Raw genomic sequence first — 27,888 nt, forward strand, 5'->3', positions numbered from 1 at the left:
GAGCTCAGCAGGTCAGAGAAAGAATGTTCAGATAAGGAGAAATAAACAACCCTGAAAGCACAATCAGAAGCATTCCAGGCTCCTTCTTTGGCTCCACGGGCTAAGGGAAGCAAAGACTCTTTATGATCTCTCAGGTCCACCCTGATCATCAGAACCCTGAGAAAAACTAATACCTGCTGGATTTTGGGCCAGGTTGCTGCAGCCCAAGGGCAGAGGGCAGAAATGAGGAGGATGCTCACAGGTAAATATGTCCAGAAGTGCAGGTGCTGCACGGAATTAGAGATTTGTGCTTTTTGTACAGCTGAAGTGGTACTTTTCTTATCACCAACCAAGAAAGGGAAGCAGTCCCCCAAAAAGCACATCCCAAGGTGGTTGTATGGGTGCACCCCAGTAAAGCTGCACCCAGACCACGCTGTGCCAGTGCAGCCAGGCATGGAGGAGCCACAGGGTGTCAGGCAGTGTTTTATTACACAATGTGTTTATACAGAGATGTACAGGGGTGCCTTTCCATCAGAACGGCAGCCACGTTCACCCTCAGCTGCGGCCATCACCAGCAGCTTCATCTCCTGCTGAACTGAGGCAGGGGGGGTGGCACCTTGATGTCTTGGCCTCTTTCCAGTTTCTTCTCGCAGTCAACGAGGTAATTGACCCCATCAATGACAATCTGGACTAGCTCCACCTACAACAACAAGAAAAAATGTGTAGTAACAAAGGGTTTAGCTCATGTGAAAAATGCATGTTTTAGGATTGGCTTTTCGCAAATATTAAAATGAATATTATATGCGTAATGGTAGAAAGTTATGCTGTATTAATTCTCTTAAGTAGAGTGTTAAACACAGTTTTAGGTTATAACATAATGTTAAAATAGAAACTCTGCAATGTAAGATATCTTTTACTAGCACAAGAAAATAAATTAGGTACTCGCTTCAAGATAACAGTCACAGAACCCCTAAATCTTCCAGAGAAGAGGAATTTATGGTTTTCTTATCAGAAGAAGCTAATTTCTTCAGGCCTTGCTCAGACTTGAAGATGCTGTGGGGATTAAAAGAAGTTGACATATCCCAGACAGTGTTTCTTGTTTTAAATAGAATGTATGCATAACCATGAAGTATGTATGAATATGCAACAGGATATTGCTTTTAAGGGTTAATCCTTTGTTCATATAGCATGTTTTTTGGCAGCTTAGTGCCCAAAAACATCCAGACATCCATAATTCTTTGCCTTTTATTGTCTTGTAATTGTCCTAACAGCTCTAAATTTTTATTACTCGATTTGTATTACTATTTTTATAACCATTTTTTATTATTAAATATTTAAAAATTCTATAAACAAGTGATTGGTGTTTTTCCCAGCTCATCTGTTAATAGAGGAGTGGGAGTTGGCTTGTGCTGTCACCAGAGCAGGGAAAGCTGAAAGTGAGGAGGGTCACAGACATCACACCTCCTCTGGCTCAGGGAGTACAGGTTGTGCAAAGCCGCAGTAATTCCCTTTTCCTCTTTGCCCTGGGCAGCTTTAGAAACTTTCAGTTAGGTCCCTAAAGTTATTTCCACCAAACTGTGCTCCCACAGGAGCAAACCTACCAGGCAGAAGTCCCTCTATGAAGTGTCCAGGCGGGAGCCAAGGGACCTGTTTCAAACATGACCCCAGGAGGACGCAGGGTGATGCCTGGCCCAGAGTGCTGCCCACACTGCACCAGGGTGAGGACACAGAGCAGCTGTGCTGTGATGTTCAGCCCTGCCAGGAACCTTGGTGGAGCACTAAATCCTCGCTGTGTCCCCTCAGCTCCCAAGCCCAAGACACCCCATGCTTGCAGGAGCCTTTGGTGAGCACAGAGACATGGGAAGAACTGGGAGGGATGCTGGTGTGAGGAGAGCGCCAAGGAGTCTCGTTGCCCTGGCTCCCACAGCCCTGAATGCTGCTGGGGGCTCAGGGTGGGTGTCCCTGATGTTTCTGGGGCTGGGAGGAGGGCAGGGCTGCCAGGGACACTCCTTCCCCTGCAGATGGCCATGGTCCTTGGGTGCTCCCTCAGCCGTGGGGAGCAGCCTGCCCGTCCTGCCAGGCTCAGCACACTGCACCCAGCGCTCCTTTGCTCCCAGCTCCTCAGTTAATCCCTTGGGATTTAGGTTTTGTATTTTTTAGACCCTGTACTGCTTTAGTGTATAGCACTGAAACTCCATACCCTGTCAGCTGCCTTTTTCCCTTTTTATCCAGACAAAACAATTCCTCTCTAGGCCTGAAACTCAAGGACACCTTATTGTCAACAGTGAATTGAGGGGGGCACACTTGGAGAAAATTACTTCATTACCTGAAGCTGGAATTGGAGGATTAACCCCTGAAATGCAAATGGACCAAACTTTTAACTTTATGAAAAACTCATGACCATTGTCTACCTTGGGTGTAGCCCACTGAGGCTTTTTATAGCCCAGGCTGTACCTTTTGAAGGCCTTTAATAAATAGCTGCTTTTATTCTCTTAATCATGTCTAGCCCCTGTTCTAGGCAGCCACTCCAAGGCATCAGTGACACTGCCAGGGGTGGGATTTGCTCCAGGCCCAGATATTCACAATTCATAATTCTGTATGCCAGGGGGTGGTGGTGTCTTCCTAATCTGTTTCAAATTGCTGGAGAATACAAGGGGCTTTATCCCTAGCAGAGCAGACAGGTGACATTTAAGGACCACAGACCTTGTGGCACTGTGAGGCAGCAAGATAAAACTGGTATTTCTTAATCTCCATGAAATGGCTCACTAGCAACCTTTAATGACTGGCTGCTTAAAACCAAGTGTGAAGACTAAATCCCATTGTCTCTTTATTGTGTCAGTTGCTGATTTTCAAGGGATTTGTTTTTACTATAAAGCATTTCAGTGGCTTAGCAGTTTATTTTATTGTCTTTTACAGACTAGCTGTGTTGGGAATTGAGAGGTCTGTATTTGCAACCTCTGTAAGAAACACATTTCATATTAAGTTTGCATTGACCAGTAACTGAAACAGAGCAGGAATACAAAGTTTTATCTTGCACCTTTGGGAACATAATTCAGTTCTGCAAACACACTTACCACATAATGGCATTTATTTAATTATGTACTGGAAAAAATTTATCCTAGAATAAAACTTTTCTTATCCTCTTGAGTATGTCTTGTCTTATTTAGATTTCAGAATTTCCAAGGCAGCGCTTGTGCCTTATCTGTTGCCTTAATCCTTTGTAGGAGGCATCACTGACTTCAGTGGAACTCTTCATATAAGCAAAAATTTGTAGGCCTAGGCTGTCTGCCAGCAGGACTCAATTCATCCTGCTGTGTAATCCTGTTTTTCATTATTAACATTACATTAATATAAAATACACATGATGATGTCTCAGGTGTTAATAGATGTGTATGTCACAGGCTATTTTGGCAAAAAATACAGCTTAATAGTATTTCACTCTTACTTATTTTGTTTCCTGTTACTGATTTCATTCTAGATTCAAAGGAACACAGGTGCCTACATGAAACTTCCATGTTTAAGGTTTCCAGACGTCTGTCCCTGGCTGTGGGGACATTCAGAGGCATGTCTGGACCAGAGAGCACAGGTCAGCTGGCTGGGCTGGAAGAGAAGGCACTGTGGGTTGGGTTAACCTTGTTGTCACTCAGGTGCGTTACCCCAGGGTTATATTTCTGTTAGGAAAACCCACCTGGAATGAGTCTGGCCCCAGGTCCTGGGCTGCAGCACCAGGACCAGCCTGCACCCATACCCAGCCTGCCACAGCCGTGGGGTTTGGCTCAGTCAGAGCTGCGGGAGGAGGCTGCAGCTCCTGGCCACGGCTGTCATGTTCCTCATGAGCTGTGCTCTTAGGAGCTGCTCTGGCTCGTAAAATCATTCAGCATGAAGCTGGAATGAGGTGTGGGACCCGAGCTGCCAGGAGGGCAGCAGCTGCTCCAGGCTGCAGGGTCATTTCCATGCTCTGGCACTACAAATGTTCCTTCTCACTGAAATTAAATGGCTTTGGAGCAAATATCTGGGGTGCACTCATCTTACTGCAGCCTGTGCCCTACAGGGAAGGCTCAGGGCTCACAATTAAATCTTTGCCCTGATTTTAATCCCTGGTTTAAATGCATGTCTTAGGTTGCAATGCAAGATGTGAGCAGAAGTGTGTATTCCATCACCACCTGTTAAAACCAGGTGGGGCAGTTTTCTTTATCTCTTCTACAACTCATGCTCCCTGCAGGAGATCTCTTCTGTTCATGGGCCATTAATACTAATCATCTGCTGTTCGTGGCCAGTAAGTGTCCCTGCATGGCTGAGAAAATTCCATCATCCATGGGGAGATGCTCTGCCCAGGGGAGGAGCCGAGCATTCCTACCTGGATACAATCTGACCTGGGAGCAGCACAGCAGCCTTTGCCCCCTGCATTCCCAGAGGAGCAGCTTTCTTCCCACTGCATTCCCAGAGGAGCAGCTTTCTTCCCCACTGCATTCCCAGAGGAGCAGCTTTCTTCCCACTGCATTCCCAGAGGAGCAGCTTTCTTCCCCACTGCATTCCCAGAGGAGCCCAGGCCCATCTCCCCCAGCCCTGGAGCTCCAGAGGAAAACTCCCCCCTTGTGCAGGATCCTGCTCCAGCAGAAGCACAGCTGGCACTGCAGGAGGGCTGAGCCACCCTGGGATGGGGCTGCTGCCACCTCCCTGACCCACAGGCTGCCAGGGCTGCTCTGGCTCTGGCAGTGCTGTTTGGTATTACTGCAATTTTATTTTACTTTTCCTAGTGAAGGACTACTTTATTCCTATTCCCATATCTTTGCCTGAGAGCCCCTTAATTTCAAAATTACAATAATTCAGAGGGACGGGGTTTACATTTTCCATTTCAGGGGAGGCTCCTTCCTTAGCAGCTTTTCACACCAACACAACACAGCTCTGTTGTCTGAGAGCCATGGAGGAGATGTGAAAACAGCCCCAGCTCCTCAGTCACTGTGGGGTGGAAACCTTGTGCTGCTGTGTAAGTGTGGAGGAAGTGTGTGACTCAGTCATGAAAGGAGCCCAACACCTCTCACTGTGTCTTGCTTTAGTGCCTGAGTCCCTGGGTGGGCTAGGACTCTGTGCCTGCGTCCTTCCAGCACCTGCATACCCTCATGGAGATCCTCAGCACATGGCCATATTTGTGCAGCTTGCTCAGGGTTGGGTTTGTTCACTACCTGGAGCATTTACCAAGCACTTCATGAACATTAAAAATTCTCCTTTCAGTGAGCATTTTCACTGGACCAGATTCATGAGGAGTAAAAAGTGCCGTGGATCCACTGAGGTCAGCAGAGGGAAACTGGCCTGTGTCAGTACAGATCTGAGCTAAAAAGAAAGGGGAAAACAGAGAAGAAACCCCAAAAAGAGCAGTTTACCTCTGAGCGACCGAGGCGGTCCAGGTTGGAGATGTCGTAGATGTCAGCCACAGCCGCCGTGTCCACCCCGCCGGTGCCACGCTTCTGCAGGCGCAGGTTCTCCAGGATTTTGGAGAACCTGGGGTCCTACCAGGAGAAACAGCTTTGAGCTTCCTGCCTTCCACTGCATTGGGCAGAGCCACTGCGATGCTGGGATCCTTGCAGCGCTGCCACCAGGACAGGCAGAGGTGGAGTTTCCTCACTCCTCGGTTACAGCCCCTCTTTGTGGCTTCCCCGCTAAGCAGATTGATTTCCATGGCAAATACAGCAATTTGCAGGATTACAGCAAGCTCCTTTAGCCTATCCCCGGAACCTTGTTTCACACACCCTTTTAATGTGCACTTGTCATAAACTGTCATTTCTCCTCCACTCCTTTACACCCCAGGAGAGCTGGCTTATGTCACATTTAAATTATGTCACGTCTATGTCACTTTTGTCCCTTTTGAGTGCCGTGTACCTTGCTGAGCCTGGGCAGCTTGACGTGGACTCCTGCACGCAGCCCCGTGCCCAGGTTGGAGGGACAGGTCAGCACATAGCCCAGGCGCTCGTTCCACATGAACTCCCAGCCCCGCTCCTTGATCAGCCTTTCCACCTGGGCAGCAGCACAGGAACGAAACAAAAAGGGCAGCATTAGAAGGGTCCTGTCGTAAAACACCAGTGGAGTGGCAGGGATTTACTCCTGGGTGCAGTCTGGTCTAAGTGTGATAGAAATGTTTGCACTCCTCAGGTCCCAGAAGGATTTCTTCACCCCCCTCTCATAGCTGCTAACATGGGAAGTGGATTTATAGAAAGCTCTCAAAGCCTGACAGAAGGCTCACATCCTTATACAAACCTCGAGACCAGAAATGCTGACTTAGAAATGCACGGAGTAGGACAGATACTGCTGAGAGAGAAATGGAGCTAAAACAAGTTTCAGAAGGTGGACTTACAAATAAAACTGGATACTTTGGAAAAACAGAGCTATGAAAGATGCACTGCAGTGGGACCCACGAGGGGCAGTTTTAGACGTTTGGCTTTAAGGCATCTACAGCATGGTGTGCAAAAAGCTGATGGGCCAAGAAACACTTAGTGTTTGTAATTAGAAAATAGTAACTTCTGATTGTGATGGTGTGAATTATAACATCTGTATTGTCTCACCCTTCTCATGAGACTGAAAATGGAATAAAAGTTTTTAAAACACCTCTCAGCTGCCCCATCTCTGGGTCAGAAAAAAGTATAATCCAAGAAATCATCTCGCAGACTCTTGGTCACTTCACCAGAGAACTCCCTGTCGTGGTGTTTTGGTAAAGCTTTGGCCCATGGGGCCACATCTTCACTTAAGAGTTGTGGCTTTTGCCAATTTTTTGTAACTTGGTAATTTTGAGGCAAGTTTTGCAACACAGGACTCCAAAAGACTCAAACACTATGAAGCAAACGGAGCTCAGCCTGAGTTTTGTGTAGTTTTGTAGCTGATATTATGACTCGTGGAAGAGAACGTTTGGCCTCTAAGTGCCACACTTCCATTACAAGGAGACAACACAGCTTGTAGATAAGACTTCTCATCACTAGTCTCTGACCAGATTTGAAAGGAGAGTGAAATAATTACCACAGGAAAATCACAAGGGTCTATTGCCCTTTGAATCACCTGGTACTCTGTTCTCTCATCTGTGCTTGTGCAAACCCAACACAATTTCAGCTGAGTTCTCATCTCCCCCTGAGGAGAACTGGATGCATAAAACCAGCTCATGCTCACAAGACTCCTATGAATATTGCTGATTTCTTCAGGTCTGTGGGAGGATACAGAATAAATTACTCTGTTAAGATAATGTCTGTGTTTGGTGAGGGTAACACAGTGGGTGGTGGGAAACTAGACCTGATTTGCTGCCCCGGAGGCCTGCTGAGGGCACAGCTCCCCCACCACTTTCCACATCCATGTCCACAGCCTGGCAAAGCTGGGAACAACACCTGGGGGCTGTGACACCTGGGCCACCACCTGTGCACTGCTGAGTCTCACAGGTGTGCCTGGAAACCCACCCTGGAAACTCTCAGTAACCACCTTGGTGCCAGCACAGCATAAAGCAGACAGCTTTGTTTTTCTGTGCCCCAAAACCCACTGCAAATCCTAACTCTAACCCAGACCACTCCAGGGATCCCTGATATTACCCGTGGGGCACAATAAAGTTCTATTTCTCTGGTAAATCAACTTTTTTTGTGCCAGAGCAGGTCAGAGGGCTGCACTGGGCCCAGACCTAAGTCATACCTGAACTCTCTGGGAAAAACTGTTTTAACTCACACCCTGTCCCAGGAAGCCTTTCTTACCATTGTGATTAGCTATACCAAAATAACACCCAGGATCCATGACTAGCAGTTCTTAGTATTTTAATCACAAATCCTCATTTCTCCCCAAAATAGTGTGTCCTAAACCCTGAGTCCTGTGCACAGCCGCAGCAACCTCCACTCTGCTCCCAGCCTCAGAAATAAGAACCAGGAGGATGGGCCAAATAAAATCCTCAATCAAGAAAACCAAACAATGCAAATAAAGTGCTTCATTTGTGAATTCCCACAGTCTGCAGGTACCAAATGGAAAACAAAAAAAAAAAAGGGATATTTATTTATTTTTCCCTACAACTCAGCTAGCAATCTGTCCATATTTCCTGCTTTAGCTGTGTTGCTGTGGGTTGTTGTGTGGACTGATTTGACTTCATTTCGTTGCCCCTGGAGATGTCAGCTCAGTGGGAACCACAGTAAGCAGGGGTGACAGCAGTGAACAACGAGGAATAATGAACTCACTGAGACACTACCTCTTTTAATCCACGGCAGAATCTTTCAAAGACACGTTTCATGTTGCCACCCTTCTCCATTGAGATCACCCTGGTGTGGTCCTCTTCATTAATCCAAATGAGAAATGTCTTCTCATTGTTGTGCCTAGTCAAGAGGGGAGAAATAAAAATTAATATCTTTAAAAAGGCAAGCCCTGAGAAATAATTCTCAGCATCCTTGGTTTTATCACAGTCTTTCCAAGCAGGAGAGATGTTAAACGTGTCATAATCAAACTGCTGTCTGGAGTGAGGGACTGGGGCTGGTTCCACCTCTAGATCCCTCATGCCTATGGCCTTATAGGGCCTCTTGGGCACAGTGCAAGGAGAGTTTCTGGTCACATCATCTGCTGTGGTCCTCCATCAGGAGCACAGCTGGGGATGCAGCCAAGGGAGAAGCCAAGCTCTGTCCTCAGGGAAGGGTTCTATTGCTCTCAGAAAACCCAAACACCTGCATGCTGCAGGGAGCCGTGTGCTGACCTAATGTTGTTCTCCCCTGCCTCAAACCCCACTGTCCCTGGGAGCACTGGGTGTCTGCAGCCCTCCAGGGATGTGTCTGGGATCCCTCAGTGACCCTGCCAGAAAGGACAGAACCCCTGAAAACCCACTCCTGCCTCAAACAGGCAGCCAGGGCTGCCTTTCTGAAGTGCTCCTGGCTTTTCCTCTGCTTGGCCAGTCTCCTGCTACTGCCTTCCTACCACACGTAGAAGGTGATGGATGGGATCAGACTCATTTGTGCCAGCAGTGAAATATCACCAGGTTTAAGACACATGAAAGGGAAAATCCGAGGTCACTGGGAGCCTGACTTTCAGCTGGTCTTTTGCTGAGTATCCTTTTTCTTTTTGCAGCTGGAGCTGGCCAGTGCAATGCTGAGCAGGTGTAAACATCCTGTGCCCTGACACTGGGGTCAGGCCAGGTCCAGGCAGCTCCTCCTCAGTCATGCACTAATGCTGAGGGAGGGTTTTAAAAATACTCTGAGTTTGGCCTAACTCACCTCCCCTTTTCGTTCAGCAAGTGTCCCCACTGCTATCAGGACCATGCATTTAAACTGTGCCATTGCTGACAGTGCTGCTGGGGAAAATGGGCCTGCAGCCCCTGACAAGGACAGGATGGAAATCATCCAAAGCAAAATTAGTTCCACAATGTGCACACTTTTTGATAACAATTTTTTTTGCAAGAGAAAGGCAGATTTTCAAGATGTGGCTTACAGAAGTACTTTCTAATCACACCAATTTTTTTTTTTCCTCATTCTCCGTGATATGTCACACGTAAAAAAAGCCAGAACTCAGGTCTGTTTTACTCAGAAAATCCCTGGATAGTAATTGTGCTATTGGTACTTCTGTTTGTTTGTAGAGACAATGAATAGGTGTCTCAAGCTTTATCCTTTCCTCTTCCTCAGTCTTCATGGGGACCAAAGAATCTGCACCTTCCTGAATCCCATAGGAAGCTGGTGGAAATTAAAAAATCCTCACAGTTTTCCAGCAGGTCACTGGGTTTGGGGGTGATCAGGTTTCACACTAGGCAGTTCCTCAGAATGCTTTTTGCCTGTTTTTTTCAGGGGTAAAGCAGCTGGCAATGCCTGCAGTGCAGCAGTGCACTGCACAGATGTTGGTTTGGGCACTCATCGCAGAGCTGCTACCCCTCCATCTGCAGAGCAGATATTGTATTTGGGCCCGATATCAAGTGTGTTGTGGCAGTAGAAACAGACCTGGAACAGAGCAGGAAGTCCAGCTTCCCTCTCTCCTTTTCATCCAGCTCGTTGGGAAGGAAAGGGGTGCTTTCAGCCGCGGGAATTAAAACCTTTTTCTTTTTAAAGCAAGCTGGACATGCTGTGAGTGCGGGGCCGGAGTGCTTGCAGGGTTAGGACAAGCAAGGAGGTTTGTAAGACGATCTTTGGGCAGGACACAGGAGCCTGCAGGACACACAACCTACCAGATCCCTCTGGCGTCCGGCCAGTCACGGGCCATCCCAGCACATGTCAGCAGAGGGGACACGGGCTTGTCGAAGAGAAAGTGATCCTGGGCACCAAAGGAGACAGAGAAAACAGAACAGAACTCCAGTTTATCCATGTCCGTGCCTTGTGAAGGCAGTGGGAGCACAAGCTAATCACACAGTACAGCCTGGGAACATGGTTCCTGTGCTGGAAACTAAAATCTCTTTACCCTGGTGGTTTTCTTAACTCTCGCAGGTGCTTGCTGACATGTTTTGCCAAAAACATTTTTCAAATGTAGGGAGGGATGGAGGGATGGACACACCAAAGGATGCTCTGCATTCAGACAAGTTTCATCATAGGAGAAATCAATGAGTTCTTAAAGATTGGGGGAAAAAATAACAAAAACCAACCACAAAAAAAAAAAAAGGTGCTAATTCTGAAAAGATACTTCTGCAGCATGGAGATTTAGATATTTATTCTGAGCATGAACTCAAGGTAGGAATTGAATCAGTGCTAATCTCAACCTTTTAGACTCACAGGCGTGTTATGTTCCTTAACAGAGATGCTATTTGTAACTTAATATACGTAGCACATGCTGTGCATCCAACGTGCCCCATGCCTAATAGTTTAGAATTTTTAAAACAATTGCTTTGGGCTTTTTTACCCTCCAAAGAAAGTAAGTATTTTATATTGATTTTCATGTGTGTACTAAAAAACTATTATTTCTTAATTCCTTGAACACTGCCAGATCAAATGTCAGTGGATTTTTGCTGACACTGTTGCTGGTTTTATTCTTTTTCTTTTTAAACCTAGGGCTTAACTAGAAATAGTGAGGCAATCTATCCAGAAGGCATATGATGTGGTAGACACACTGATGTGCTTTACTTCACTTTTCCCTTAATGAAGAATATAATAATTATTAATATATTTTTCATTTCACCTAGGTTTTCATCTTTGTAAGGTTTGTAATGGACACAGTGCCTGCAGAACTCCAACCATGCAGGAAGAAAAGCTGTAGAGTTCTCTTTGTTTTTCAAAGGGACACCAAATTTCCTTCCTCAGCTTGCTCCACTTGACACTCCGCTTGAAACAGAAATCCCCCTTTTTGCAAGAAAAGAGCTGTTACTTTTCCCCATGAGCATATGGCCCAACTCTGCAAAACACCAAATGCCTTCTGTGCTGAGTGCAATTCAAGTAGCACTGATTTATCTCACTGAAATAAACTTTGATCTTGCCGAAGCTGGCAGGAAGTCTGATCCCACAGAGGTCCTGAGGTGCTGGAGGGGTAAGAAGTGGTGTGAGGTAAGGAATGAATCTCAGCTTACAACATCAGTGTCTGGTGCCTACAAATTTACCTTATCATGAAACAAAACAAAATGAGATAAAATGCTGAATCAGTGAAGCCTATTCCGCTTCCCACAGGATTTAGCCTTAAACCATGAACGAATTACACTTTCCACACCCCTGTTTCAGCCTCTACTTCCTGAGGAGCTGTCTCCTGCTGAAAATAAAACCTGCAACAGGTCATCAACATCTTGTCAATAAACATATTACCAGGGACATTCAATTTAAAAAGTTACTGACCTTAAATAAATTCTTAACTCCTGGTTAATCCAGACACCTAGTTCCAGGGTTATAAATAGTTACGTTACTTCATCAGCTCCCCTTTGGTTATGGAATAATGTGCCTTGAGTATAGCTAAGAGGGTACAGCCACTCCTTTGGGTACTTAAAATGCACATTCAAGCTTTGTTTGACATGTCACATGGCTGTGACAAAATCCATGATGAAAATCCTTGTGTTTCCATCTGTGTGACAATGAAAACTCTCGTTATGGGCCTGGTCCTTCCATTCATTGAACACAATGACAGGACTGGGAAAAGGTCACCTGGGTGCAACAGGCTACGGCCACTTTAGGGAAATTAGAATTAGTGTAGTGTTCACTTATGAAATTACTGCCAGATTTTGGGAAATTAGAATTAGTGTCATTCCGATGTAAAGAAATCACAGGCAAAGCCCCCCACCCCACAGAATGCCATGTAATGCCAATCTCAGTGTAATGCTGTTAGTTAGAATGGTTAATATAGAATTAATCACTGTTTGCTCAGGGGGATGACCAAGGAAAGGTCCTGAATTTACCTGGTTGCGTGCACAGAGAGGTGGCATCAGCCACGTGGGTTTGATTTGACACTGGCCTCACTCTCTGGAATATAAATCCTCAGACCTGCACGGTGATGTACGTAACAGAACCACCGACCCTGGGTGGCTCAGCTATCCCATTAAAAGCGTTGGCAGGCCATTAAGCAGAGTTTAATGATGCGGTTATCCCGCCGGGCTCTGCAGGTGAGCGCGTTTTTAGCGGCGATTAAACCAAAACCGAGCCGGGGCGCGACTCACATCGATCAGCTGCTGCTGCTCCCGCTCGGTCATGCTGGTCAGGCTGTAGTACTTGCCGGACAGGTCGCCCCGCAGGCCGGAGAGCGCGGTGACCACGACGTTCTCCACCTCCCTGCGCTCGGCGCGGGTGCAGGCGGGTGGCAGGCTCAGCCCGCGGATGCTGCGCCCGGTGCGCACCCGCGACGAGAGCACGTAGCGCTCGTCGAACTGCCCGTGGGTGATCTGCGATGGGAGATGTTGTATGGGTGTGATAATTGTAGTAGTAGGGACAGGCGAACGGAAGATCTTGGGATGTGACCTTGCGAAAATTACTCAGGTTTACCAAACCACCCTTTCCTTACCAAGTTACAAGTTTGTACCTCACTCCAGTGCATATATCTACAACTACCTCATTTTATATATGATAAGGGGAGGGGAGATGTAGTAGTAGGGACAGGCGAATGGAAGATCTCGGGATGTGACAGAAAGAGAGACCCTTCCCCCTTCTCCCTGCTTCACGTTATCTATTAACCCCAAAGCATGTAACCACACCTAACCCAGTAGTTTTCCACTCCCGACTAACCCCAGAGACCCTACCAAACCCCCCTCTGACGTAGCAAAGTCCCCCAAGACTATTTAAACCCATGAGATAAGATAATAAAGGCTTTTCGACCGTCCACCAAATTGGTGTCTGCGAGTGTCGTTAGCCTGAGTGGTCCGGACAGGCCGGGCCGCCGTGCTGTCTCCTTGGAACCAGGTCGCCGTTGTCTTTCATAAAGGCAACAGATAATTCGTGCAAATGACATTGCCGTATATTTTACAGTTATGGACTCTTAAGATACACTCTTATAAGAAGTTTTTGAAAAGCCAGCAATGGGCATTGCGACACAATGTTGAAACCACCTGGACAAAGGAGGGAGGACTCCATGCACAAGCTATTGAACGTGGCTGTTGCAGTGAGCTTATGGGCATTCTGTTTCCCCTTCCCCGAGACCCTGTGACTCTGATCAAGATAACCCTGGACCCTCCTTTCGACCCCAACGGGGTTGGTGGAGAGCCAGGAAAGCCCACCCTGTCCAAAGCCTATATAGACCCCTGACATTTCCTGTTCACTCTCTTTTGCCCCGCTCTCCACATGGACAACACAGAATAAAGAGAGCTGCACCAACTTCTCCTGGGGTAAGAGCCTCTTTTGAATATCTTTACCCTTCTCCTGATATTCCTCCCCTCACAGCCCCTTATTCGGGGGGCTGAGGTGGGGGGAGAACTACACGTGGCCAGCCTGGAGATGGATCACCCATCAAGGTGGTCCAGTGAACTCCTGGATGATAAATATGCGATAAATATCCGAGATTGAGATTGCCAGAGCCATCAGGGAGATACATCTCAATACTGAACTCCCAGAACATGATCACGGGTGTTCATCTCTCTCTGACATGTACTGTTCAACTTGCCACAGAGAAAATAACTCCACCTGAATACATGCAGTCCAAAAAGGAAGAAAAGGGACTCTGCCTCGGGCAATAAAAATCGTAGAAAAATTGCTCAGACAGAAGAGTCAGTGTGGAGCACAGGGGGACCCTCTGCTGCAGTGGGCAAACCTGTGTCTCACCCAGCACTGATACCCGGGCTTGGCACTGACCCTTTTTTATTTTTGATACTGGCTTTTCTTTTTATTGTTATTCTCTAAATTTATGTTTGGTACATTTAATAAATTGTCTTAAATTAATAAATTGGATCTTTTATTTATAACAGGAAACAACCGTGAGACATTGCTATGCGTAATATGGATAATTCGTGCATATAAAGGGTGATATATAGATGTAATATGTTATATTGCCGAGGAATATTTGTATAAAGATTTTAAGCTTGCAAGACTGAGCTAAGGGATTGCCTCCCATATGTCAAAACTGGATTGTTTCCCAAGGTGATCCAAGGAACTCCCAAGTGATGATCATCTCAATATATATCTAAGACTGAGATAGCTGGAGCCATCAGAAAGATACATCTCAATGCCAAGTTCCAGTAACTCAGTCAGGGACATACATCACTCTTTGGACATGGTTTTGTTCAACTCAATGTAGAGAAAAGGAACTCTATGAATATGTGGGACTCTGAATAAAGAATAGCCTGATCACTTAGAACTCATCCTCAGGCAGAATAAACTGTATAAAAACCACTTGAACAGTCAGGGGGAACATAGGGGACCCTCTGCTGTAATGGTCAGACCTGTGTCTCACCCAGTGCCAATCCCAGGCTTGGCACTGTCCTTTTCTTTGTGGCTGGCTCAGACTAAATTTTGGTCACTGAATAAAACTTATTTAATAAATTTTAATTTCGCTGGATCAATTTTTACCTATAACAGACAATAATTTTGAAGAATTAAGAATTTTAGGAAAGTTAAGATGATGGTTAAATTAGATGTTGCTGACTTAGTGGAAGTAGATAAATAGGCTTTGTTCATAGTTAACAGTAGCTGGATCTTAGATAAGATATCCAGGATCTATTAACTCATTGCTTCTCAGCTTTATGTTTGGGTAGCTGTGCTCATCACGAGAAACAGAATGTGACAAACAGATTTCAGGGACACAAAAACAGTTGCAGACTTCCCCTACTTTAGGAATCCATTAAGCACAGGAAAACGGCAAGGATTCATTTGTCACGTGTGCATGGGAAAGGCAGAAAGGTCAGAACAAGGAAGATTTATTTTACTTCTTCATTTTGGAGGCCCCTCCCCAAAATGGACCTCCACTCATTTCAGGGAGCAGAACTACACATGCTTAATAGCCTTTCTGCCAATTAGCATATGAAGCTGAGCAGGGGAAGTGACAGGGATATGAATATGCATTCATATTTTGTGTATTCAAGACTTCTTTAAATAAAAAAGATTTGTAATATCTGTGATTTTTGCAGTGTGCATCAGGGAATTATCCCACGTGCTGCCCAGCCATTGCAATAAACATACACTTCTAACTTTAACTGTTAGAGAGTTTTTGTCTGTCTCAGTTGGATATCGATAGTAGATCAATATTCATATTTTAGTAAATCAACCAGATTGTAATATATGGCTTAGAATAAATTCGTGCTCAGGACTAAAAAATACAGTATCTTTTTGTAATATGTAATATATGTTATAAAATAATTTGTACTAAATGAAATGAAAAACCACAGCATTTTGTGTGCTAAAACCAGTGTTGGGCAACAAGCCAGCTAAGTGATAGAAATTCAAAACGCAGGAAGACACTGTCTCCAGAAATGTATATTCCAAGTGATTTCTCATCTGACAAAACCCCAGCAGGAGATATTCTGATAGGCATCATCAGAAGCTTATCCCAGAGATTTTCACCTGACGGGATTCCAGCAATTTTCCATGGGAAAAGCATGATAATATGCTAAAGAAGATAATATGCTAAAGAAGATAATATGCTAAAGAAGACCCCCTTCCAAAGCCCAAGAGACTGTATAAAAATGGACCCCTTAGAAATGAGCCTTGGAGACCCACGGGATAAAAAGGAGGCTGCATCCTCCAAAAATTGGAGAGACCTCAGGGGAATGCCCCATGTCCTCTCACTTTATTTAAATACAGTAAAAAGGACTCCCCTGTCTCCTTTTTGGACATCAGCCTCTGGTGTTTGTGGGTTAATTTTCCTGACAGAAGGATACAGGCTCCCTGGGAAGGCAGGTAGGGGAGATGAGGACGAGGTATCACCCTTTAAAGTGATGATCAGCTGGAGTGCATGATCACTGACTGGACTGCAGGAGAGCAGCCCTCAGCCTCTCCAGGGATCTGCTTGGCCCAGCACCACAGGATAAACCCCTGGAGGGAACAAGGGGCCCAAGGATGTTGGATAATATTCATGGATCAACTCCTCCAAGCTCAGGAGTGATGCATCCCAAGAAAGAAGGCATTGGGAAAAAACATCAGGAGGCCTGTGTGGAAAAGCAAGGAGCTCCTGAACATGCTCAGACACACAAAGGAAATTTACAAGGGGTGAAAGCAAGGACAGGCATTTTGGGATGGGTACAGAGAAGCTGAGGCTGCCCCTGAACCCCTGGAGGTGTGCAAGGCCAGGCTGGATGGGGCTTGGAGCAGTCTGGGGCAGTGGAAGATGTCCCTGCCCATGGCAGAGAGTGGGAATGAGATGGGCTTTAGGATCCCTTCCAACCCAACCCATTTTCTGATGAATCCATGACCTGTAAGCTCATGAACAGAACCCCAGTGCCCAGTGAGGCTGTGTCCCCACTGTTTGGTACAGCTGGCACTGATTCCCTGATGAGAGCAAGGGATGCAGCTGACAGGGCCATGACCAGCATCCCAATTTCCTTAAACATGAAATTGTGTCTTCACGCCTGGATCAAGAAAAAATGAAAGTACTGTCACACACAGCATCATCAGTGGAAGAAGCAGCTCAGAGCCTTTCCTGTCTCATTGTTTTATTTCAGTCCTACCTTGGATGCGTCCAGGTCCGTGTGATGCTTCATTGTCCGTGGATCGTAGCCATTATGCCTGGCTTTAATGACAGGGTCAAAAATCTCAGCAAACACCTGCGGGGGCAAGAGAATCTAGAGAGAGTCTGCAGCATCACAGAAACACATCCTCACAGCAGCTCCAGGCAGAGGCTCCCGTCTGCAGGTACCACAGACAGGGACCCGACAGCCAGGCTGGGGTTTGGGGCTCATTGCCAACCAGAACACACCCCCACAGCCGCTTGGCTCCAAGCCATGCAGGAGTACCCCGAGCCTTCCCTGCTGTGGGGACAGTCCTGGTTAGAGCCGCTGGGCTCAGGTGTGCCCCAGCACAGGTGAGCAGCAGTGGCACACCTGCACAGGCACCCCGGGCGCAGGAGTGGCAGATGTCCCAGGCCACCCTCACGGGGACACTGGGGGCTGCAGAGGAACAGGCAGCACTGCAGGCACACAAAGGAAGCAGAGCAATAACAGTGAGGTCTTTCTTCTGTTCTCCATCTCTCACTGCAGAGCTAAATGAGCTGTCCACCCTAATGCTGTTTGTCTTCAGTTTTCCTCATGATCCGAAGGCTGTGGCTTAGTGATGCCTGGCTCTGCCCAGGAGACATTTCTGCTGCGCTTCTGCCTCTGCTGCTTCACAATGTGATTTCCACATTGCGTTCATTTGGCGTGTCTCAGAGTTGGACAGTTTTCCCATAAATTGGGTGTACATTTTATTACCTTCAGCTGCAGCAGAGGGGGCACCTGTGGTTGTCCCACATATTGCTGCTTTTCCTCATGTGGAAAATTAGGGAGAAATAGGGAAAACACCAGCCTGCCCTCAATGTACCCTCGGGGGTGGAACTTGTCCTAGGAACTGGGATTCTGTCTTCATCTGATGGGAACGACACCACGAGCACAGACCCGGCCAGTCCTGTGGGATCCTCTTACCTCGTAGGACTCTTCGTCCCCAGCCACCATGCCCACCGTCTTGATGAAGGGGTGGCCAGGGTTGTCCACCCCGGTCTGGATGCACTGGTCCAGGGTGTACCCGTTGGGGGTCATCTTGTCCCTGAGGCGGGAGTAGATGCCCGGGGTCAGGCACTCGGCCATGCAGTTGTTGTGCTTGCGCAGGTCGGGGTAGTCAGCGCTGCAGGGAGAGAACACAAGGCATCACTGTGTCCCCTGCACAGTCACCGCGGAGAGTTTGTGAAGCTAAAAGTGTGATTGCTCTTGGTTTTATATGTGCATTGAGTCTGAGGAGTGTCGGAGCCCAGGACATCCCTCTGGCTGCCCTGGCTGTCTCCAAATCTTGGCATGAAGTCAAAAACACCTGTGGGTTCCATTGTAACCTCTGGAAAGCTGTCAACTCTGTATGAGGAATTACAAGCCACAAGGGATTGAGTAGTGTGATATTTGAATTAACACAGGGTGGAAAAGTAGAATTTTGGGGTATTTAGAATGGGGTTTGAGGGGACAAGACGGAGAGATTTGAGCATGTCCTGGCCTTCTTCTCCTTCTCCTTGCCCTCCATGCCTTGCTGTGATGGTGGCACTTTTCTATTGGTTTAAGGTGACACTTTCCTATTGGTTTAAGGTGACATTTTTCTATTGGTTTAAGGTAAAGATACACTGTCCAATGTGAATGATAGATATTGGCACGTTATTGTAAACATAGTACATGTAGTTTTTAGTGTAAAATTACACCACCCCAAAGAGGGGGATTCTGCAGCAGACTGGCCTGCTGGACAGAGCTCAGCAGGTCAGAGAAAGAATGTTATAGCTAAGAGAAAATAAACAACCTTGAGAAGCCACTCTGTGAATTTCTGACTCCTCCTTTGGCCGCGTGGGCTGGAAGAACAAGACTTTTTACACTTTCAGGGTCACCTCGATCCCCAGAACCCCGAGAGCTCCCCACCTGCCCTGCCCCGTGCTTACCTGGGCGGGTAGAGCTTCCTCTTCTCCTGCACGGCGGCGCTGACGTTGTGCTGGCCCAGCAGGTAGCCTGTGGCCAGCACCCCCGTGCCCGCGGCAGCGAACAGCGCGGGGGCTGCGCGCCCGGCCAGGAGACGGCAGAAGGTGCCAGCCATTCCTCTCTGCAGGGACAGAGCACAGCCAGGGTCAGCCCTGTCAGAAATAACTCTGAGGGTGTTGGCTTTCACCGTTACCTGTGCGCTTCTGCAAGTTATTTTAATATTAATATTATTTTAATATATATATTTTAAAAACATAAATAGAACTTTAAATATAAATATAAATTATAATTATTATGCATATATTATTTATAAATAATTTATAAATTATTTATTATGCATATACTATTATGCATATATTATTTTTATTATGCATATAATATAATTATAAATTATAAATATATTTTATTATTATTTATAACTTTATTATTAAATTATATTTATATTCATATCTATATTATTTTATTATTAAATTATATATAATTTAAGTATGCAATTATAATATATTTGAAATATTTATAATTTAAATATTATAAATTACAAAAGTATTTATAACTTAAATACATACAAATTTATATAATATATATTTATATAATATATTTATATAAATAAATATATATAATAAATATATTTTAGAATATTTAAATTATACATATTACAAATGTATTATAAATATTATACATATATTATTTATAAATATAATTTAAATTATTAATATATTAATACTTTAAATATATTTATAAAAATATATTACATATTCTTATATAATAAATATTTATAAATAGATATAATATTTTTATATTATATATTTTTTATACAAAATATAAATATTATAAATATATTTATAATCTAGAATATTCAAAATATAAATATTAAAAATATATTATCAATATTATGCGTATAGTATTTATAAATATAATTTTAAATATAAACATAAGATATATATTTAAAAATATATTTAAAAATATAATTTAATGTAATTTGTTAATGCCCCAATCCCTGTGTGGATTACGTGTTTTAGCATGCTAAATATATTGTAGTTTAGGCTCTCTCAAAATATAAAAATAGAGACTATGTGTATTATGTGTATATTAGTACATTGTATATTATAACATTAACTGTTGCAGAAGTAGCTAATGCCTTTATATGTCGAACAAACTGACAGTGGTGAGAATAATTTGGATAATTGCGTGGAAAAGCTAATGTTGATTTAAGGTACTGGTGGAGTATCTTATCTGTATGGTAAGATAACACTGAAAAAGAACCAAGTAAATAAACATTGGAAGAACGATTGCAAAGAGGATTTTACCACTGACACTTCAGCTGTCAAACCACAGAAGAAGGGGCCTTGTGAAGAAATAGAATACACAAATTTCATCTGCAGTATGGCACATACTTTACAAAGACAAGCCAAGAGTCAAACCAAGCAAGAGAATTCCCAGAACATGTAAACTCAAAGGAATGTTTGAATATGGATAATCTTTATAAATACGTATTTAACCAATACAATAAAAAGGCATTGGGAAGAATTGTTATAGTTAACCGAGTGCCTCTGGCAGTTGCCATGCACCCAGGGCTGCAAAAGTCCCTTTTGTCCCTTATTAAACTTTTAAAACATTTAAAATGAGCCTTGTTTCTCACAGGTCTGGCTCCAGCACTGCAGCAGCAGCCCCACCTCACCCCACAGCAAACCCATCTCCCTGAGCACCTCGTGCTGCCCTGGGGTGTTCAGAGAAATTTGGGGATTTGCTCTGTGCTCTGTAGCATGCATTTGTCCTGCTTGGTTCTGCTTGGTCTGTGTCTGGTGTCTAAGGCTGGCCAAGAAATTGGATATTCTGTGGGAGTCTGGAGGAGGCAGTGAGTGTTTTCCCTTGCAGGAATCAGATTTGGATTAGGATTGCTGGTGACTGTGATTTCCTTAGGAAGATACAACTCCTGTCCAAATAAAGAACAATTCTATAAATCTAATCTATATATATGTATATATAAAAGTCTAATTAGTGTAACTGAGAAAAGCTTTTTCTTCCAGCTGGAATCTGGTAAATCTTTGGAAATAAGCACAGAAATAACACCTTTGGAAAATAAGCATGGAAAATTTACAAAAAACACATGACATTTCTCCCAGGATCAGCTGTTTCAGTTGTTTTACCAAAAGTTTTTTGAGTGTGATTTTTTTACACAACATCCTCACCATTCTTTTGGAGGTTATCCTAAACTCCTCAAAGCATTTAATTTTATTTTTAGTGAGCAAATTCCCAATAATTTTCTTGTAGGTCTGGGTTAGTTAGACCCAAACCCTTTACTTCTTTATCTTTCTCTCTCTTGTCCAGATAGATGCAATGTTGCACCTTTATCTTCTCACTTGGTAGAAATTTCTTCTGTGCTTGCATATTTTTATGTTATAAACCAGTTATCTTCTTTCTATGTCAGTCACATCAGTGAGACAAGGAACACGATCTGTTCTAAGTTTGGAGTAAGTTTTTTCATGTCCTCTGTTGGAATATGGAAAAATATGCTTCAGCAAATTTTTACCAGTAACTTTTCATTCTGTCTCCTCCATGCCTTTGAAACACAATGTCCAGTTAATATAACTTCACTACCAGCGAAAGGAGCAGATTGTTTGACAGAAATTTCACTATTTTTTCACTGGAGGATTCTCTCTTAATCTCTGAATTAATTTTGGTGGGCTTCAGGACAGGTTTTTGTGACTGGAACAGGATTTTCCCTCCCAAAATGCAAGTATGAGTGCAGTGTTTGGCTGTAAACAAAAATCAAGAGGTTTCTGGTGGAGATTTTCCTGATGACTTTTTTTCTGTGTGTTTAGCAGATCGTTCTTGTGCCTTTTCACAGCATAGCACCCTCATCCTACACTCTGGAAATATTTCCTTATGACTAATCTGCGCAGAACTATTGTTGTCACACCTCAGTGTCTGTGAGGCACCGTGTGTGTTTTCACAGCAGCTCTGTGTATTTATAGCTCTGTTTCACCATTGCAAGGAGTTGGCTGGCAGTCAAAAACCTGTCCTGAAAGCTGTCAGCCATATCACAGTCCCACTGCAGATGATGAAATTGTGACTTAAGCCACCCCAGGCTCTCATCAGCTCCTCCACCAACGTGGATTTTTTTGGAAGTTTCCAAACCCTGTGTTGTTTAAGGGACAAATATGGTCTGTACATCTGAATAAACTAGAGGGGTCGTGGAAGAAGTGTGGCTTCCTAAACTCCAGGCTCATCCCCAGGACAGTCTGGCCCTGCTGGATCACAGAAAATGTTTTTTCCTGATCCTCAGGCAGGCTCTGCTTTACCTGACAGACACTTCTGTGGCAGCTCTTAGAAGCCTCCCACACTGGAGACGCCACAGACTGTGCAGGTTGTGTACCTAAAAAAAACATAAAGCAGAGAAAGACAGGGTTTATTTGGCTATTTTTGTTTTTCCTTTTTGTTGTTGTTGTTTTTGTTTGGTTTGGGTTTTTTTTTTTCCCGGTTTTGTTGTTGTTTTTTTTTTTTGTTTGCATTTTTTGTTGGTTTTTTGTTTTGTTTTGTTTTTTTGGTTTTTTTCTGTTGTTTAGGGGTTTTTTTGTTGGGTTTTTTTTTTGTTTTTTGGCATTTTTTGTGGTTTTTGTTGTTGTTTGGGGTTTTTTTTTTGTTTTTTTTTGTTTTTTGTTTTTTTTGTTTGGTTTGGTTTGGTTTGGTTTGGTTTGGTTTGGTTTGGTTTGGTTTGGTTCGGTTTTTTTTCTGTTGTTTGGGGTTTTTTGGTTGGGGTTTTTTGTTGTTTTTTTTTTGGTTTTTTTGTGTCTTTTTTTTTTGGGGGTTTTTTTTTTGGTTTGGTTTGGTTTTTTTTGGTTTTTTGTTTTGTTTTGTTTTGTTTTTTTAACACACTGCTTAACTACACATCTCTTCCACAGTGGAAAATACATAAATACAACCTCTGGACAGCAGCATGGAATTTCCAGTTCATGATTGTCTAGTGCCAAGGGGAAGGTGAAAGGACAAGAGAAACATCGTTTGTGGTGCTGTGGGAAAGTGAGTATCACCCTTTTCATCCAGAGCTGTGGCTCCTCACTCACAGCTTTGGCCACACGGGTGGGCTCTAGTCCTGAGAATGAATGTCCTGCAGTACAGGCAGTGCCACAAAAACTGCTCAAAAATGTAGTGCACAGCTCAGCAAAAACAGTTTTTTTACGAAATGAGGGCACAAAATAAATAAAAAACTTTATTTGATAAGAAAATTATCATTTGGGCAGTGAGGGGGTGGTCCATTCTTCAAAAGATAGGATGATTTTTAAGTAATGCATTGCTTCAGAACAAACATTTTGAAAGATTAGTTTGAAAAGAGTCCAAATGGAATGGCCCCAAATGAAGGAAAGATCCTTATCAAAGATTTTTGTGGAGTCTGACCTCACATCATTGATGTATTCAGCTCTTCATCCCCACAGACATTGTCATCCTGCCACGGCAGTGGGTTTGCACCGTCACTACCTCTGATTAAAGGGGTCTGTGTTCCCCAGGAGCGCTCTGCCAGAATTGCTGTGCTGCCATTCAGGTTCCACCACAGCCCATCTCCAGCCCTCCACTGCAAAGATTTCACTTTCGTCAGGATAATTTAACCACCGCACAGCCTAAAAATGGAAACTGCAGATTTTCCTCTTGTAGGACTTTCCTGAGTGTCTTTCCTTGTGCTCAAGGCAGAAAAATCCAGGTTCTTGTGAGTGTCTGCCACAGTGCAGCTGGGAAGGGGAGAGAAGACTGTTTCATGACCAGAAGAATTTTTGAAGGTATCAGTTTTAACCCTTGAAGGAAGGAATTGAGTGTTTGCCTGAGCTGACCAGGTGTGCTGGAAGGAGAACACCTCCCTTAGGAAGGCATCTGTTTTGGGTTCAAAACCATTTAGAGAGAGTATGGTCTGGAAAAGAGAAATAAATCCTAAGGATTAATCAACCTGAGGTTAAAAAAACCTCCAAACCTCTAACTCCTGGCCTGCATGTCTGTTCAGTGTGAATCCATGGCCTGTGCTGCGTTGTCTGCAGCTCTGTCAGTCCCACCAAGTTTTTTTTACCATTACTTTAATTTCATCTTTAAACTGGAATGCTTCCTCATAAGCAGTTTTCTTCTCTGCGGGAGGATTCTGAAGGTACTGACAAAAAAAAATTTAAAGGCTCTTGATGATGATTTACTGATTTCTACTTAAAATTTTATCTGTGGCAAGTGGTTCATTAATTGCACTAACCTTCCTTAAGTTTCAAGTTCTTTCAGTGCACCACAAGCTACGTGAGAATTTGGGCTTTATTTCACACAGGACTACTACATCTGAACTTGCTCTGATTATTTCTGTGTCATTTGTCCCAGAGAGATCTGATTTCTATGGGATTAGACACAGCACCTTTTTTGGGTATAAACCTTAACAATCTCGTTCTTCTTATTTTTAACAAGGCTCTCAGGATTCCTGGCATGAGACCTCGATCATGCAATCACTCAGGTAATGTTCTGCAGCTATAAAAGTCTTTATCCAAAATGTGATGGGTAAGCACAATAAGAGGCAGCTTCTTCATGAACAATATAACGAGGAGGATATTGTGGCCCAGTGTGTAGGAAATGCTCAGAGGTGTGACCCAAACTGAGCTGCTCCAGGGGCACTCAGGGCTGAGCTGCTCTGCTGTCACCTGCAGCGTGTCTGTGCCCCATCCCCAGCCCTCAGCACTGCACCTCTCTCTGGTGGGGATGGAGGCTCAGCTTTGGTGTCCCAGCCCACCTTCTGCACCAGGTGTGCTTCCTACAGCGATTCCACCTGCAGCCAGGGCTGGGTTTGGGTTTTCCTCTCGTTGCTCAAGCATACTGCAAGGTGTTTTAGGCTGTGTGAGCCTGACAAAACGTTTCCACGGCTCGCCCAGTCATTGTCCCCCTTTATCTCAGCCTGCTCTGAACAGCTGCCCCAAAATTCTGCTGAGGATGTCTTTGTGCCCCAACCCCAGGCCAGGGGATGGAGCACAGCTTTGTGCCTGTGGCACAAAGTCCTGGAAAGTTTCAGTCCCAAGGTCATCTGTGCTCGTGCCATGTGCCAGGCACACGCTTCTCTCTCTCAGGATTTTTCATAGAGGAGCACAGAGAGAAGAAAGAGAAAACAATTTCTATTTCTGCTCCTTGTTTTTCCCACGTGGAATGTGTTTGGAGAATTGTTTACCTGGGGTGATTGCTTGGTTGGATTCTGGTGAGGATTGTTTGAGCTGATGGCCAATCCAACCCACCTGGGGCTGGACTCTGGAGAGGGTCAGGAGTTGTGAGTGAGTTATGGTAGTTAGGAAAAGTAGGTTTGTAGTTTTAGTATCTCCTTTAAATAGTGTATTAATGTATTGTAGCATAGTTATAATACAGAAATCATTCAGCCTTCTGAACTGGAGTCAGACATCAGCATTTCTGCCCACCAGGCTCACCTGCATCTATGACAGTGCCACCTCTCAGAGGTGCTGCTCTCCAGGGAGGAGCAGGCAGCCACTGTCCTGTTAACACCTCCCTGCACCACTTCCCTCCACCAGCAGCAGTTCTGGGCAATCCCACAGGAATCCTCCAGGCCGGGGACGTGGAGGAGCAGCCGGAGTGCTCCAGCCTCTGCACACCAAGGCTCTCCTTCCACCCTCCTCATCCTCACCCCCGTGGTGCCATGGGGAGCGAGCCGGGGCAGAATCAGCCCAGCCTTGCCCCTCCAGGGCAGAACTCCCACATGCCGTGGGCAGTGAGCCAGCACGTGTCCGAGAGGTCACAGTCCTGGAGGTCACAGCCCCTCTCCCCCTGCTCAGCTCCCTGTGGGCAGTCCTCGGGACACTGCTGTCCTGCCAGGAGTGCCCCTTGGGGTTTAACCTGCATTTTCTCATCTGTGTCACCTGCCATGCACAAGAAACGGCGACAAAGGCCAGCGCTGAGGTTTAAAAGAAGTCACTACAGCAAATCCAGCGCTGGCTGAGGAGCAGCCCAAAGGATTGCAGGCGTCACTTCAGGTGGAGGGGCTCTTTGTAGCCACAGCTTGAGCCCCAGCAACCTCACAACCTCACAAAAAATTCTGTATTAAAAAAACCCAAACACATTAAAAAGTGTTTTTCCTGTTAATTCTTCACTTTCTTGAACTTCTTTAAAGAGGAAGTTTCCTGCCCCATCTTCCCCTGGGTGCTTCTAAACAGGTATTGGTTATCCAATATTTCACACTTGCCTGGAGGGAAGGAAAGTGCCAGGGTTACAGTGACATTTCTAGAAATAGAGGTAGATTAAATATTTGAGCCGTGCATTGGGTGGTATTAATTGCCACGGCATGTGATCCTGAGTGACATTTTGGAGGAATGGCAGAGCCAAGCTAAAGTTCACACGGGCTCAGCACCACGGGGGACGCGTGTGCACATCTCACCCCACAAAACGCTTCAGCCAGACGATCCCCGCGCTGAGCTGGACCCTCACGTGGTGCAGGACAGGCAGCCTGGCCTTTTATATTGGAGAAGTGATTCCTCTAAGCCATCCTTAGCTGGAGCCCAAGCCTACAGAGGGCAGTGGAAAGTTTTCCCCGCCACCCATGGAAGGTTCTGGAGCCTCAGGAACATCTGCAGTGACTGTCATGAGTCACTGCTCACCTCAGAGGCCATTTTTAGACACCCAGAAATCAGTTTACATCTCCCTTGGTTTGCTGCATCGCCCTGCAGCTCAGAGAACACGGCACACATTAAAACAGCCAACCTCACAAAGAAATATTGGTGATTTTTTCTTTTTTTTTTTTCAGTTTCTCCCCACTCACCCTCGGCATCACTCAAACCCTTTGGACTCGTCTGGGTTTGAGGTGCAGCCTCCAAAGTGCAGAAACAGCACCAAGTGCAGACACGGCTCTGGCAGTGCCTTAATCACAGCGTGGAACATCTCTACCAAAAAATATCAACCACATTTCAGCTTCTTCCTCCCCGTAATTCCAGAGGACAGCAAAAGATTATCAACACTTACTAATTTGGGAAAAAAAAAAAAAAGGATAACATTCCAAGCTATGAACCTGTGACCAGATTCGTGTGAGCAGAATCTCCAATATAAAAGGCATGGTAACTCTTCACAGGTCAGACAACAACCCCTTGGTGGCACCATGATTTTGGGTTTCTGTCAGCTGAAGGTCTGGCTGGTCAGACCCGACCAGGTGAGACCCAGATGCCCAAATTCTCCTGCCAAAGCCCCGCCAAGGTGCAGGCACCGCTCACCCTTCTGAGCCAATCTGGTGCCATTTTGCAGTATAAACCTCTCATCTTCGCAGTGCAGAGAGCTACAATCAAAACCACAAAAAACTCATGTAATTGTAGACATTTTCTCTGAACTTGTTATACATCTGCAAAGAGACTAATCTTTCTCTAACTAAAATTGTTACTTAAGGGTCAGCATTAATATCTGGACTTTATGATCCTAGAGGTCTTTTCCAAACCTTAAAAATTCTGTGATCAGATTATTTGAAGCAGCTGCATAGTGGGGGCTGGCACTAATTCCCTGCACCAAGTACTTACACAAATCAATAAATTATAACCAAATTAACACCACCATCCCGTGGTGCTTTGAATCACTTTTTAACAACCCTTGCATTGGAAATGCTGCAGTTCGAGGCTAGAAAAGCAATATTTGTGTAGTGCCACTGACCTTGGAGCTGGAGGTAGGGACGTCCTGCTGCCTGCAGCGAGCCCAGAGTGTAAAGGGAGCCGGAGGCTGGGCACGGACAGGAGCCCAGGAAATTTGAGCCGGGCAGGAGGAGGTGAGGGAAACCAAAATAATTGCTGCAGGGGCCAATCCTGCCCGGCTGGGCTACGTGAGTGGCATTTGCCCACACAAGGGTGCCCTTGAGGGCGTCAGCAGGATGTGGGAGCAGCGGGGTGACAGCAACAGCATCCCCAAACACGGCCGGACAGACGGACACGGGCAGGGATGGACACAGACATGGGCAGGGATGGACACGGATGGACACGGGC

General features: G+C 45.1%; 1 protein-coding gene across 1 annotated transcript; it reads right to left on the reverse strand.

The window, feature by feature from the left end:
• Window positions 1-449: 449 nt before the first annotated feature.
• Window positions 450-27,667, reverse strand: CKMT2 (creatine kinase, mitochondrial 2). The gene is made up of 11 exons (XM_002191857.6): window positions 27,563-27,667; window positions 22,225-22,298; window positions 18,886-19,043; window positions 17,900-18,098; window positions 16,952-17,047; window positions 12,524-12,745; window positions 10,127-10,212; window positions 8,180-8,303; window positions 5,857-5,991; window positions 5,361-5,486; window positions 450-679 (listed from the first exon to the last, which is right to left on the reverse strand). The coding sequence occupies exons 3-11, from the start codon at window positions 19,035-19,037 to the stop codon at window positions 560-562; spliced, it is 1,260 nt and encodes a 419-aa protein (XP_002191893.3). The 5' UTR covers window positions 19,038-19,043; window positions 22,225-22,298; window positions 27,563-27,667; the 3' UTR covers window positions 450-559.
• Window positions 27,668-27,888: the final 221 nt, after the last annotated feature.

The sequence above is a fragment of the Taeniopygia guttata genome, chromosome Z, assembly GCF_048771995.1.
Source record: "Taeniopygia guttata chromosome Z, bTaeGut7.mat, whole genome shotgun sequence".
Classification (NCBI taxonomy): Eukaryota; Metazoa; Chordata; class Aves; order Passeriformes; family Estrildidae; genus Taeniopygia; species Taeniopygia guttata.

What these genes read in the sequence shown, in the direction of transcription:
- CKMT2 (XM_002191857.6), bottom strand. Translation starts at nt 19,037, where the DNA reads ATGGCTGGCACCTTCTGCCGTCTCCTGGCCGGGCGCGCAGCCCCCGCG. An exon ending in AGCAGCAGCAGCTGATCGAT is followed by an intron (nt 10,213 to 12,523) that starts GTGAGTCGCGCC and finishes TTTGGTGCCCAG; the next exon opens with GATCACTTTCTCTTCGACAA. An exon ending in CCGGACGCCAGAGGGATCTG is followed by an intron (nt 8,304 to 10,126) that starts GTAGGTTGTGTG and finishes CCTCTTGACTAG; the next exon opens with GCACAACAATGAGAAGACAT.